The 14,416-nt window shown below is 33.5% G+C and overlaps 1 protein-coding gene across 1 annotated transcript; it reads right to left on the reverse strand.

The window, feature by feature from the left end:
- Positions 1 to 4,307: 4,307 nt before the first annotated feature.
- On the reverse strand, positions 4,308 to 10,049 carry LOC130965887 (protein CROWDED NUCLEI 4-like). The gene is given in 9 exon segments (XM_057890649.1): positions 4,308 to 4,785; positions 4,900 to 5,220; positions 5,351 to 7,146; positions 7,225 to 7,308; positions 7,405 to 7,490; positions 7,493 to 7,674; positions 8,113 to 8,366; positions 8,470 to 8,679; positions 9,535 to 10,049. Coding segments are annotated over 8 exon segments (3,096 nt in total). The 5' UTR covers positions 9,742 to 10,049; the 3' UTR covers positions 4,308 to 4,785; positions 4,900 to 4,943.
- Positions 10,050 to 14,416: the final 4,367 nt, after the last annotated feature.

Below are 14,416 nucleotides of genomic sequence, written 5' to 3' on the forward strand. Positions count from 1 at the left end.
CTTTCTGATCTTCTTTGTCTCGCGTGGTCACACCCCACTCCCTACTTCTTTATTCTTCTCCCTTCTTCTCACTTTCACTTCTCCAACACACAGAACAGTTGCTCATCAACCCACGCAACTTTCTCTTTGTCTTCAATGGTAGAACCTCGTTGTCGCCACTGCAACTTGCTCGCCGCCCCGCCGTTGTCGTCAGAAACGAATCTCACAGCTCCTTACCCTTTCACTCTCGCAGTAGATCTCTTGATCTTTCCTCTCAGATTCGCCATCGCTGTTGTTGCTTGCTCCCTGCCCCTCCATCGTTGTCAAAAACTGTCTTGCAGCGCCTTACTCTCCTCTCTCGCAGTAAGCTAGCAATGGACAATCTCTCTCTCTCCAACTTCTCTCTTTGTCATTATTTTTCTTTAGATTCTATCTTTAATATATTATTAAAAAAAGTATGATGAGAAATATGGAATTGGTGATTATGGATGATTATCACTGATTATGGCTGATTATTGCTGTAACTGAGATGAAGATGGTAAGGCGAAGGTCTATTTTGGGAGGTTTGGAGGACGGAGGGAGTCACTGAGATGCTGCTTATTGTTGTTGTAGTTGCTTTAGGGAGAGAGGGAGGACGGGAGGAGAGGGTAGCATCACCGCAAGCGTCGTCGTTGATGAGAGAGAGAAGCAAAACAACAAGGAGAGAAAGAGATAGGCGATGAGAGAGAATAATCGAAGAAGGAGAAGTGGATGAGCAAGATGACACTGGCAAAGAGTAAGATCATTGTCGTAATTGAGGGAGAGAAATTGTGGAAGAAGAGGCGACATCGTATTTGAGGAGAGAAATAGTGAGGAAGATGTTGTTGCAGGAGCTTCAGCTAGGAAGATGATGTTGTTATTGTTATTGCAATTTTGGAGTGACTGAGATATGCTGCTGTTGTTGTTGTAGCTTGCAGCGGCTTTTGGGAGGGTTGGAAGAGGGAAGGAATGTCTGAGATGTTTATTATTGTTGTTGTAGTTGCTTTGGGGAGGGAGGGAGTGAGGGAGAACGAAGAAGAATCAGAAGAAGGGGTGTAACGGAATCCATTTGACAGCTTGTTTTTTATTTACGGTCAGGTATTTTTGTAGCGTTTTTCAATATTTTAGGTGTATTTTTATCGTTAATAAAAGTGGAGGTTATTTTTGTCAACGTTCTGATAATTCGAGGGCAAAATTGGTAATTTACTCTTACAAGAATATTATAAACATACTAAAAATGAATTACCAAATAAATCAATATATATAAGATATTTTAATTTGAAGCTTTTTTTTATTGTGATATAAATTTAATTTTGATGTCCTGTCGGCGTAAATCAATTTTATACGTACATCAAATTACATATCAACAAAAAATAACTATCTTTTAGAGAGAAAGAGAGACAGAAAGAGTCCACCACAAAATATAGCAATTTGATTATAAATACCAATTCAAAAAGTCTTACCACTCTTTCACTTACTTAAGTTACTCCTACCTTAATAACACCTCAAAGAGTTCACCCAATTTAAAAAAAGGAGAACAAAATGCACTCTAACTAACACAAGTTCAAATCAAAATACTCGAACAAAAATGAAAATAGTTTTTGTGTGATCTCACTCTCTTTACCTTTTGTATCTTTCAATTAAAGCTTAATCTAGACAATAGAGAATTTGGAACACACTCAATAACTAAAAAATATACTATTGCAGCAAAGGCTGAGTTTTTTCAATCTGAATCGGTTGCTTCTTTCTTGGTTGATTTCCTCATATATATATATGCAGCTTAATCTCTTCTTCAATATAGAAATCATTTCTTCTTTTATTGTAGCAACCGTTGCACTCATCAAGGACATAGCTATTAGCTTTGATTGAGTATAACATCTTTATTTAGCTTCATAACAAAGTGCGGCAGCTTTTTCTACATACAGTAATATGATTATTGAAGATAATAACCAATCATGACCTATTTTGCATGAATCATGAATTGTTTTATGTGACTATTTGATTGTCTTTCAATTAATACCAACAATATTTATAAAAAAAATTGTTATAATAGGATTTGTTAATTATATTTGTTATCATAAGGGTTAATATTTAATTTTTGACTCAATAGAAACTTTTACAAATAGGATAATTTTTTTTATGAGTATCCAATTTATTCCCTATTCATTCCTTCTTTGAAGGGTTATATAATTTCTGAAAAAAAAATTAGTCTCTAAATTTAGATGTCATTAGACATGATATTCCTATAAATTTTAATATTAAAACAAAATAGAGCTTATTTATGTGTCAATGTTAGAATGATAATATAACCGTTAAGTGTCATGTTAAAGAGTGTAAACCTGTTTCTGTATTCTTGGATCCAAACATAAAATTTACTGTCACTAATGGAGATTTACTCGAGAATGCAGGACAATATAGGAGATTGATTGGCAGGTTATTTTACTTCACTATTTCAAGACCCGATATTTACTTTGCTGTGAATAAACTAAGCTAATACATATTTTCCCGTCACACTAACCATTTGGATGCTATCTATCATGTTTTGAGATAATTGAAGGTTACACCTGGGCAGGGCTTACTTTTTTCAGTTTCTTCCTCTTTATCGGCCAAGGCATATGGGCATGCTGATTGGGGAAGCTATGCCGAAATCAGACAATCCACTACTGGCTATTGTGTCTTCTTTGGCAATTTTCTAATCTCATGGAAGTCGAAAAACAAGACACCGTTTGAGGTCCACGGCTGAAGCAGAGTATCGATCACTCGCCAATGTCATTATTGAAGTTGTGTGGATTATGAGGCTGCTTCGAAACTTTGAGATACAAGTTGATTCGCTTTTTATCTTCTATGACAGTAAAACTACAATATATATTGTTGAGAATTGTACTTACCCTGAGTGTAATAAGCATATTAAAATAGATTGCCATTTTATTCGAGAATGTATACAAGACATAAAGTTAGTGCCTAAAATCAAGACATCAGCTTGCTAATATTTTAACAAAAGATGTGCATCCTATCTTGTTTAAAAATTTGATTAGCAAGTTAGGAATCATTTATAATTTTTTCTCTAACTTGAGAGAAAATATTAGCTGATATCTTGCTTTATTTATTATGATTGTTATTTATTTATTGTAGTTAATTGATTAATCTTATTTAGAAAAGAATCTTTTTGTTAGATTTTGTTAATAATTTGTTGAAATAGATCGATATGTGTATGTATATTTTACATCTAAGCTAATAAAATAATAATAAAAAATTATTTTTCGGTACCAATTCTTGTTCTAGCATTAAGAACTTATTTATCCTTATTATCCCAATGCTGGCAATGCATAATGATGTTGACATGTTGTTGAATCTTTCTATTGCGAATTTGAGTATTATTCATGAAAAATATTAAGGATTTCGGTTTCCAAAATATTTTTCTTTTAATTCCCGTTGAAACCCGGAAGCCAATTCAAGGAAACAGAAGGTAACAATCATGTGACAATATGGCTAAAAATGATGACAATCTTACGTAGAGTTCTATACATTTCTGGATTTTTTTAAATAAATAATTTAATTTTTTTATTTACAGAAATAAATAATTTAAAAATAATTTATGTTTTTAAGTTTTATTACTTATTTACACTGTAAATGAGATATACTCTATTACATAACATGTGTGCACGCGCAACACATTTATCGATATACGTGTCTTATCTCATTTCTAGTATATCCGAGATACGTGCATAATTAATTCGTTTATACTTTAAACGAGATAAGTAATAAGACTTAAAAACGTAAATAGTCTGTAAATTACTTATTTCAGTAAATAAAAGAAATAAATTTTTATTTTAAGAAATCCATAAATTCTTATATTGAATAATGAATAGTTTTTTTTACATGAGAATTCACTTTTACTCATATGTAGTTATGTGCTATTTTGTCATTTAACAAGGATGAAACATTTAAAATTTTGTAAACACTCATATTACCATGTATCAGTTAAGTTGGATTACTTTGAAATCTAAATTACCAATAATGTGACTTAGCTAAAACAAAATAAAGCTATGGGTTGTTTTATCTGATCCAACACTACGAATAATCTAAATATACCTTTTTCATCATTCCCCTACATTGAATTTGTCATGAATGCTAGCTAGTATGCTACAGATCAGGAAATGAGATTCATGAGACCATGATAAGCAAATTAAAAATTCTTATTGAATAAAGAATAAAAAGTTTAGTATGAATTTAGTATCGATTACTCAAATTTACTTCAAAGTTAGAATTAAAATTTTAAGACAATAACAACAAAATTGACGCAAATTAAATGTCAATACTTTTAAATTTTAATATTTTATACATATTTTGAGGCAGATGGACTAATTTCAGGGGCTCGAAAAGACAAAGAATACCAAAAAATTTAAGATCTTTTAAACTCGAAGCTAATCGATAAAATCCAACACTAGACCTGCATGGTCCAAAAACGACAAACCAAACCACCCCCAAAATGATAAAAGCTTATATTTGGGAAAAGCTAAAGGATGTCCCTTCACCCTTCAGCCGTTTCTAAGTTCTAACTATTCTACTTTTTCTTCTCTCTCTCATGGACTGAGTTCATAAAACATCCCCATTTACGAACTATGATAGTTTCTACACACATGATGACACAACAGCACCCTTCAAACATCTTCAGTTTCCTGTATTGAATGAGAAGAATAAATCCCATAAATATACCTCACAAACTCCTAATATATTTACTAATGTATTATCCACACTATGCCATCCCTCTTCACAATCAAACACAACCTGAAAAAATTTGTAACAAGTGATAATAAGAAAGAGGGCAAAAAAGAAAAGACACTATAAACTGAAAAGATCTATCCTGCAGAAAAAGCTAAAGCCCATGTTGGGAAAACTTACTGTCAAGTAACTAGTTAACACTGCTCAGAAAATTATATCCCTTTTTATTCCATATTTCCCAATGCACTGGAATCATGAAGTAAAATATCTTCTTGTATAGTTTTGGAATTCAATTGATCAATTATTTCGTCATGATTGAATTGATCTGCTCTGGGATTCTGCAAATTATCTCCAGGCTCCTCATTAGGGTTGGACAGAACATCAACTTTCTCAGAAGCCACTTGTGACACATGAATGACCTTATCTACCATTACCACACGAGTTTCTTCAGTGGTCCCTTGGGTTTGATTTGATGATGCACCCATAGACTGGGTCGAGACACTGAAAGCGAAATCAATAAACACACTTCATGTAACTATATGAACCTAACTTCGACAGAAGATTATCAAGTAAAAATGTATATAGAAAATAAATAAATAAATATAAATGATTCAAGGTAATGATTTTGTACCAGTCAGAAGGACTTCTGGTTGTCTTCTCTTCTGCTCTTGGTCTCTTATTCTGTCCCAGATCTACAAACGAATCACCAGCTTTATTGTTCATGTTGGAACTTCCCCTTTTCCGTCGTCCAGAAAATAAAGCAGCTTTTCCATTCACATCTTTAGTTTCAGATTCAATGGCGCTTGCTCTGCTGGCATCTTCAACCCGAGAAGGAACTTCGACTATTACTTTTGGTTCTCCAAAAGAAAATCCTGTTTGTTGGCTATGGCTAGATTTACCAGGTGGGTTGTCATTTTCAACATGCCGCTGTCCACTGCTAACATTACCATTACTGGTACCAGATATGAGGTGCGTACCCTCATTTGCCATAATGGACTTGTCTGGAGTTCTGGAAAACCTTTGTGTGCAGGCTTTAAGCAACGAGCGAATAGGGCCAGGAGAAGCAGGTGATTTCTTCACAATTGAAGCAACTAATTCATTTCTGGTCTTATCAACATTCTGCTGAAGAATCATCTGCTTCAAGTTTTTCCTTGCAGATATTTTCTGCCGGTTAGATTCCATGTCGGAATTAAGCAATTTAACAACAGCAATGTCTTCGGAGACAACTTTCAAATCCTCTAGCTTCTTCAATTCTTCCATATGAGCACTGATTTCAATCCTATCAGCATGCAACAATTCTCTCTGCTTCTGGAGCTTATCCCTTTGAGCCTCTAGTTCCTTAATGCAGTTAGTTAACTCGGCCCATTCCTTGTTTCTCTGTTCTCGATCCAGATTTATCTCTGCACGCTCATTCTGAAGCCTTTCCATCTCAAAGGAAACCTGTTCCAACTCTTTTACAGCTTTTTCCTTAAGAACATTAATATATTGGAGTTCCCTATTCTTTTCTTCCTCAAAAGCCATTTCTCTTTCTTTCAAATAACTTTCCACTTCTTCGCGCCTCTTCTCAATTAGGTTATTCAGCTCCCTCTTTTGCATCTCAATGTCCCGCAAAAAATCTGCTCGCTCCTGCTGCATCTTGGTAAACCACTCAGAATGTTCAAGTGCCATCTTGTTCAAGAATCTTTCCCGCTCACTTGCAAGTGATGCCAAGTCCTGGGAGTACTGATTCCGCATATTTTCTTTTTCTTCTCTTAGCTTGTCACGCTCATTCTTAATGAAAGTGGAAACAGCCTTCCTCTCCTCTGCAACAAATTCGGCTTCCTTCTGCAACTCGTCTTTCTTTTCATCAAGAAGCTCCCACTCAGCTTCAAACTTTGCATTCTCAGCTTTAAGCTTATCTGCTTCGGCCAAAAGCTCCAATTTCTGGGATCTTACAAGGTCAATCTCTTCCTTCAGTTTCATTTCAAAAACTGACAGGTCACCTGTTTCACTTTTCATGGCCTCAAATAACTCCTTTGCATTATCAACTTGTCTTCCTTTATCCTCCAAAGATGCCAAAGACTTCTGCAGATCTTGTTTTGTTTGTTCAATTTCATGTTTCTCCTTTTGCAAAAGGGTTTTATTTAATTCAAATTCCTTCTCAGCAGCTCTCAAGCTTTTATCTTTTTCTTCAAGAGTACTTGACAGATCTTCCAGTTCCTTCTCCTTATCACTCAGTGACCTTGACCGAACATCCAAATCATGCTCCCTTTCCAAGATTTGGTCCTCCCTTTGTTTAAGATCAACCTCCTTCAATTCCCAAGCTCTTCTCTTCGTCTCGATTTCATTTTGAACCAATTTCCGGTGCATTTGTAGCTCAGTTTCCAACTCATGTTTTCTTGTTTTCGATGCAGCTTCCTGACCAGCTATAGCTTTCTGAATTTCATCCTACATTTTCAATCAAGCTAAATTAATGTACAGAAAAAACTTAGAATTTTAAAGTAAAATAAATGTGAGAGAACATACACATTCTCTACTAGCAAGTTTTCCTTGAAATTCAACCAACTCTTGCTCTTTCTTGTTCAGCTCGGTTTCCCGTTTAGCAAGTACCTATATTTACAGAATGCAAATCCAAACATGAATAACAGAAAGATAGTATATAGTTCACATTAATTTCATCTAGACAAAGAATTTTCAGAGACAAACCTCTTCTCTTTGTCTTAGAGTGGCATCCATCAGTTTTAGATTGGTTTTCTCATCATGAAGGGCTTCACGTTCCTTCTCAAACTCCTTTTTGTATCCTCTAATTCTCTTTGAAGACGATCTAGTTCCTGAGATCTACTAAAAAGGTGATCCTCTCTCTCATTGAGCAACGTTTGTGATTGAAGTAGCCTTTCCTGTTCTTGCTGTAAAACCTTCTGCCTTTCAGAAAGGGATTGCCTCTCAAGTATGATCTCCTTGTCCTTTTCATCACAACTGAAACACACACACACACACACACACACACACAGAGATCATCATACTTTTTAAACAATCAAATTTTAACAACATATGAAATTTAACATTGACTGTGAGTTGCACCATTCATGATCTGATTATTGTCAGCATTCCAATTCCAAAAATTGAGTAAATCTTTTATGTAAAAGAAGATTTCAACCCAAAGGAATAACAAATTTCATTAATCAATCTTGCTTCTAGGCTTTTCACAGTCTCCTGTATAACTACAGGATTTGTGTATTAAAAAAGAAAGGTTAGGTATCCTCCTAAACAAGCCTTTCTAGACAACACAGGTAGGTGTGTTGCATAATCTATTCGTACATGCTCCCAATAACAAGGGAATTAGCAAATCAATATCATAATTAAAATGACTCTGGGATAAAAGGAAAAATGTAAATTATATAGAAAATAACATACTCTGACTTGAAAGTAATGATTTGCCGCCTTAGGTTATCTTCCCGTGCTTCAACATCACGAAGCTTCCTTTCTGCAACACCAGTAAATCGGTTAGCCTCTGCTTGCAAAGACTCAGCCGAACGCATCATCGCCTCAGCCTCCGTAAATTTTTTCTGAGCTTCATCTATCAACTGGTGTGCTTCCGCAATTTTACTCTCAGCTGCAACCTTGGTTTCAGCACATTCAGTACGCATCTCATGTAACGCCTTCTCAAGCTACCAAAATCAATAAAACATAACCCTCTAGATGTCAGAATAACATTTGGGCAGAACAAACTTTTTCTTATGTTGGGAGAGAGAGAGTATTGAACAAGCTTACACTTGCTATGCATGCTTCTTTGACACCTACTGTCTTCTTCAAACTTTCTTCGCGTTGTCTTGCTTCAGTTAAAGCAGATTTAGTCATGGCTGAATCATGTTTATGCATTAACTCAGAAGACTCAGCCAAGGTCTTAACTTGCTCATACTTGGAAGCCAATTCCCTTCTCTCCATTATGAGAAGGCCCATGTGATGCTGGTGATCATATATCTACATCAAAGTTGCACGTTAGATAAAAAGTAAAAGTAAGAAATGAATAATGAGTATTCTAGGCAATTGTATAAGGCTTCAAACCATACATTTCTCACTGAAATGAAATACATCAAACTGATTCAGAGTTTTCACTTGAAAACCAATTCAATAGATAATTAAGTGAGGGACAGAAGTTGATTTGGTGTAAGCAGTAACAAAACTATTCAACTCAGAGCTCTGTGATCTAACTTCCTAGAACTCTTAGGCTGAGAAGCTAAAAATTCAAATTTGAACCGCTTTAGTTACATGGTCCCTATATCAAAATCCAAACTTTAGAACGTGCAATCCAAACTTCAAAGCATTCTATAAAAAGACATATGGCTATTAATCCTCAGGTTCCAAAATCCCACTAATAATCCAAAAAACTACATTTTTTTAAACAACCATAACATCAACATTTCTAGTTATTTAGCTATTTACCAATATAGAACATGGCAAAGCATCAACCCATTAAGGTTATATTTGACAAGCAACACCGGCAACATGAAAAGAATTGACAAGATGCCATATCAAGTGGCATTTATCTTCTGGAATCAAAGTACGTCTTAAAGGAAAACACAGTGATCTAAGCCTTCTCAAAATATCATTAATGAACATACACCCAAATATAAAAACCATGAAAACAAGGCCGTTTTCATCCCTATTATCTTAAACCGGAAACAATTTAACCCAATATATTCATACAATTATGACTCTGCTCAATGTAACCGAGAAATGCAAACTCGTTTGTCCAAAATCCCTAACAAACCCACGATTTCTTACTACCTAAAATCAAAATAATCGAAAAAAATTATAATGAAGAATTTTACGAACCTCAGCTTCGAGCTTGGCGATGTAAGCAACAAGGGCAGCTTTGTCTTTCTGCTTAATCGATTCCTCGTCAAATCCAGATTCCTTGAGGCGTTTCCAAATCTCTTCATCACTGAGAGGGCTTCTCAAAACCCTAGAACCCGGCGTTATGGATAAGTGCTTCGTAGAACTAATGGGAGTAGCCATTGACCGAGGCGTGGAAACCTCCATCTCCTACACTCCGTTGGAATCTCTTATCCGCTTCTTTAAAACGCTAATCTGAGTTTTTAATCTGCTTTTGGGCTTTAGTGGGTGGGACAGTGTTGAAGAATTGAAAGTTGGAAGAAACGCACTTTACTTCCTGACTCGTTACTCAGTACACTCTGTATTTGGGCTGGTCTCTATTCTTTTCCACTCTGGAAGTGTTGGCGACGCCTTGTCAAACGACGTCGTTTTACTTGACCTTCATTCAAGTGTTGTAGGCGCGTTTTTTACTGTAAGAAGCTAAGATAGGAATAGAGGATAGATAGGATTGTAGAGAGATACTCGGTTAGACGTTGGAAACTTGGAATTAAATTAAATTTTGTACTAAAAGGCAAAAACAAAATCAATTCCTTGTGATTTTCCTTTCTCTTGCTTCAAGGGATAAACATAAACGTCTCTCCATTTATTGTTTTCCTACTTTGGTCGATGGAATATTTTTATTTTGATTTTGACTTTATTCCTAATAGTACAGTAATTTTTATTTTATATAATATACAAGTCTATCTCGGTTTTTTATTTAAATAAATAAATAAAATTATTTCATTTCAAAAATACTCAAAATGTAAAAGAGATTCATGCGAAATATGATTTATTGATTTTAAAATAAAATTGCTCATAAATCCCGTAAAGGACATGTGAATTATGAGTAAAATTTTTCACACAAATACTACATATTTCAGAGTTCCCTTTGACAAAATTGGGCTAATTTTTTTTTTTGTAAATTGGCACATAATTTGCAAATGAGTGACAATTTTTTTTTGGAAATAAATAATTTTTTGTACTTATTAAAAATAAAAATGCTGACATATGTATTTATGATAGATCAAAATTGATTTTGTATTTACGAAAAATACATTCCGTGTGATAAAAGTATTCTATTTTAATTATACACTTATTTTTTTATTATCCGAATCTACGTGGCACCCCAATCTTCTAAAGCCCTATCTACGTGAAATGCTATGTTGGTATATGACCGTTTGATAACGTTCTAATTATCAAATCGAAACCCTAGCAAATTATCTTCCCCCATTTGAACCCTAACCCAAAAATTGAAACTTATTGAATTTTATATAGTCTCAAGTGTAGTCACGGTAAAAAAGAATAACGTCGTAACTCTCGTAATGCTTTTGTGTAGACTTAATTCTGCTGCAAGTGATGGAAGTTGCAGCAGCGCTTCAAATTCGAAGAAGAGGAAGAAAAAGAAGCTTTACAACAGATGCTTCTATGGGAGGGAGATTGCGTCGATGAAGTCTGACACGATAACGAACCTTAATAGATGGTTCATCTGGTATCTAAAAAGTATTCTATAGTTCACTTATGTAGTCTATAAATAAAAGAAATTTGGAAGAATTAAGGAATTTCAACTGAGAACACTTCACAGTCAACTAAAACTCTACAAATTTTCAATCACACTAACACAAAAAAAGTCAATGCAAATGAGTGTTTGAAGTCAATTTCCTTTCTTTGTTCAATTTATTGTTTTCTTTTCTTTTCCAACATTTATTGTTTTCCTTTATTTTTATTCAGCTATTTAATTTCTGTTAATTTCAATTTAATTCTATTTATTTCTTTTGCTTTAATTCACTTATTTATTTTCTCTTTGTCTTTACTTTATTTTTACTTATTTATTTGAATTTCATATTTCGATTTATTTATTTTTATTTTGTTTTTTTTACATTTTTAGTATTTTCGATTCTATTTTCTGCATCGTTTTCTTATTTCGATTTAACTTTATTCTTTACATTTTATTGTACAATTTACTTTTGACACTCACACTAAGTAAATTTTGGGTCGAGTCCACTCTTTTTTCAAAAGAGTCGTATCTCCGAATTAAGATATTAATAGAAATTTGATTCGATACCCTGTCGAAGTTATCAAAAATTAAGTAAAATACCTTCCATCCTTTTTAAAAAGTTTTTATTCAGTTTTTTCTTTTTCCAAATCCAATCCCTAATCTCATATAAATAGTGTTATCATTGTTTATCAGGGTTTGCAGGAACATCCATTGCTATTGATTTTTTCTTCCTCCTTTCCTCTGCCACCCTCAAATCGCAATTGGGGTTAACAAATTCTAATAGCTTTTGAAGAATTATAAATTAAGAAAGTTAGAATATAAACCTCTTTTAAGGTATTTTGATTTATGAAATATAAATGCTCTATTATGTTTTAATTTACCTTGAGCAATGTCTTTATTTTTTTTATTGTTTTAGTTGTTTCTTTTCTTGTTCAGAAATCCCAATGAAATACAACTGCTCTATTGCGTCTTAGTTTACTTTGCTTGTTGGGTTTTTTTTAGCAAAATAACTTTTTTTTGGGTACTTACAAAAATTATTTTATTTGACAATTACACCTTTCTATCAATTGTTTATTATTTTTAGGGGCCTCTTATCATTTTGTTCTCTTTGATCTTTTTTTCCTTTTGTTCTCTTTCATTTTTTTAATTTTTTTATAGCATCTAAATAGTAAAGAATTATTCTTCACGTACAAGCTTTTCCCATATAAATCATACAAGTCATTTATATTCATGCGCTTTCACATTTTTATTCGTGCCTCTTTTTCTTCTTCTTTCTCTGTGCCTCTTCTTCTTCTTCTTCGTAATTTTTCTTTCTCGTTATCGTCGTCATCAACACCACCTCTTCCTCCTCTTCCTCCTCCTCTTCCTCCTTCTTTTTTTATTGAAATTTCTTCTCCTCTTTTTTTTTTTCTCTTTCTCCTTCATCATCAGTTATCTCGTTGTTAAAGATAATAAATAATTCAGGTTCAGATTGTCAACTGAACCAGAACGAAATTGATTATTGTTTTGAAGAAAAAATATAACATTAGAGAAAATATTTTTCTGCAACAAATTTGAGTGTAGCACGAAGATATTTGGGTGTATTTTAAGAATTTTTTGGTGTATTTTTATTCTGATAAATTCTGCATAATTCCAAACTCTTCCTCTTTTTCATTCTCATCTTCTTCTGTTTCTTCTTTTTTTTTATCATCATCACCATCTTCTTCTTTTTTTTATTCATCTTTTCCTTTTTATTTTACCTTCTCAAGTTTCTTCTTGTTTTACTGAATAAAAACAAAAAAATCAAACAAAGAAGAAGAAAAAATGCATAATGCTGCAGAATTACTTGGAAGAGGATGAACTTATATTCATTTAACTAAAAGAAAGAAAGAAATAAGAAAAAAAAGAAAAAAAAAGCAGAATTAGATAAAATATTTTTCTATTTTTACAGCAAATTTGGGTGTAACACGAAGATATTTGGGTGTATTTTTAGAATTTTTGGATGTATTTTTTTCTGATAAGTTCTGCATAATTTAAAACTCTTCCTCTTTCTCCTCTTAATCTTCTATTACTTCTTCTTCCTCATTTTCTCATTTCATTTTCTTATCATTCTTCTTGGGAGAAAAAATCAAACAAAGAATATATATATATATATATATAAAATGTTGCAAAATCAATAGAAAGAAGAGGAGGGAAAAAATGCAGCAACAACAACAGTAATAAAAAACAACGATGAAGATGAAATACGCGAAGAAAAAGAAGGAGAAACGCAAAAAAAAAGGAGAAGAAGAAGAAGGAAGAGGAGGAGAAGAAGAAGGAACGTGAAGAAGAAGAAGTATCTTCCATAATGGTGAGTGAGAGCGCGCTTTGGAAACAGTTGAGTGACGTTAGGGATGGCAATACCACCCGAATCCGCGGGTACCCACCCCGCGCCCTACCTGCTTGGGGCGGGTTTTTGGGAGGGACGGGGCGGGGTCGAGTTTAGGTAATACCCGCCTCTACTCGCCTCGCTATATATATAATATATATAATTTTAATATATAATATGTATAATATATGTAAAATAATTAGTAAATAATTAATAATATTGTATCATATTTAAATTTTTACTTTAATTTATGTTATGTATGTGATGATGATTATATAAATTTTGAAATTTTATTTTATTTATTAGATTTTAATAATTATAGGGGCGAGTAGCGACAGGACGGGTAGCGGCGGGACGAGTAGCGACGGGGCGGGTACCCGCAGAGGCGGGTTAGGATTCAACGTTTTACTACTCGCGGGTAGAAGCGGGACGGATTTTATGCGGGTTCTTGTACGGCGGGGCAGAGTCGGATAGAGCAAAAATCCGTCCCTACCCGTCCCGTTGCCACCCCTAAGTGACGCGCGTATTATCACACTCCAGTGAGTGAATGTAGTTTTTGTTAGACTTAACCCAATTTTTAAAACTTATAAGCCAAAAAGACTTGTATGTGTAACAATAGTAAATTCTTTGAATTCTATTTTGATAGTTTATTTAAAAAAAAAGTAGATTCCAATAACAGTCTGAAAACTATAAAAACTTGATCCACAATAAATTAATTTAATAATTTTTTATCTATCAGATTAAATTAATTTTTGATCTGTTAAATTAAAAGATGCCGTAAAAACAAAAAACAAAAAACAAAGATCTGAAACAAGCTATGGACAAAAATAAAACAGACATCTTTTTCTAATCAATTCAGGTCTATTGTAACTTCTGACTTTTTCTTTTCTTATATTAAAAAAATAAAAAAACAGTAATTTGTAACTATTTATTAGCGAGCATTTTAAGTTTTAGGCATTTGTAAAATTATTTACAATCACTCTAACTTGATCAGACTTGTG

This window comes from Arachis stenosperma, chromosome 1 (genome assembly GCF_014773155.1).
Source record: "Arachis stenosperma cultivar V10309 chromosome 1, arast.V10309.gnm1.PFL2, whole genome shotgun sequence".
Taxonomy (NCBI): Eukaryota; Viridiplantae; Streptophyta; class Magnoliopsida; order Fabales; family Fabaceae; genus Arachis; species Arachis stenosperma.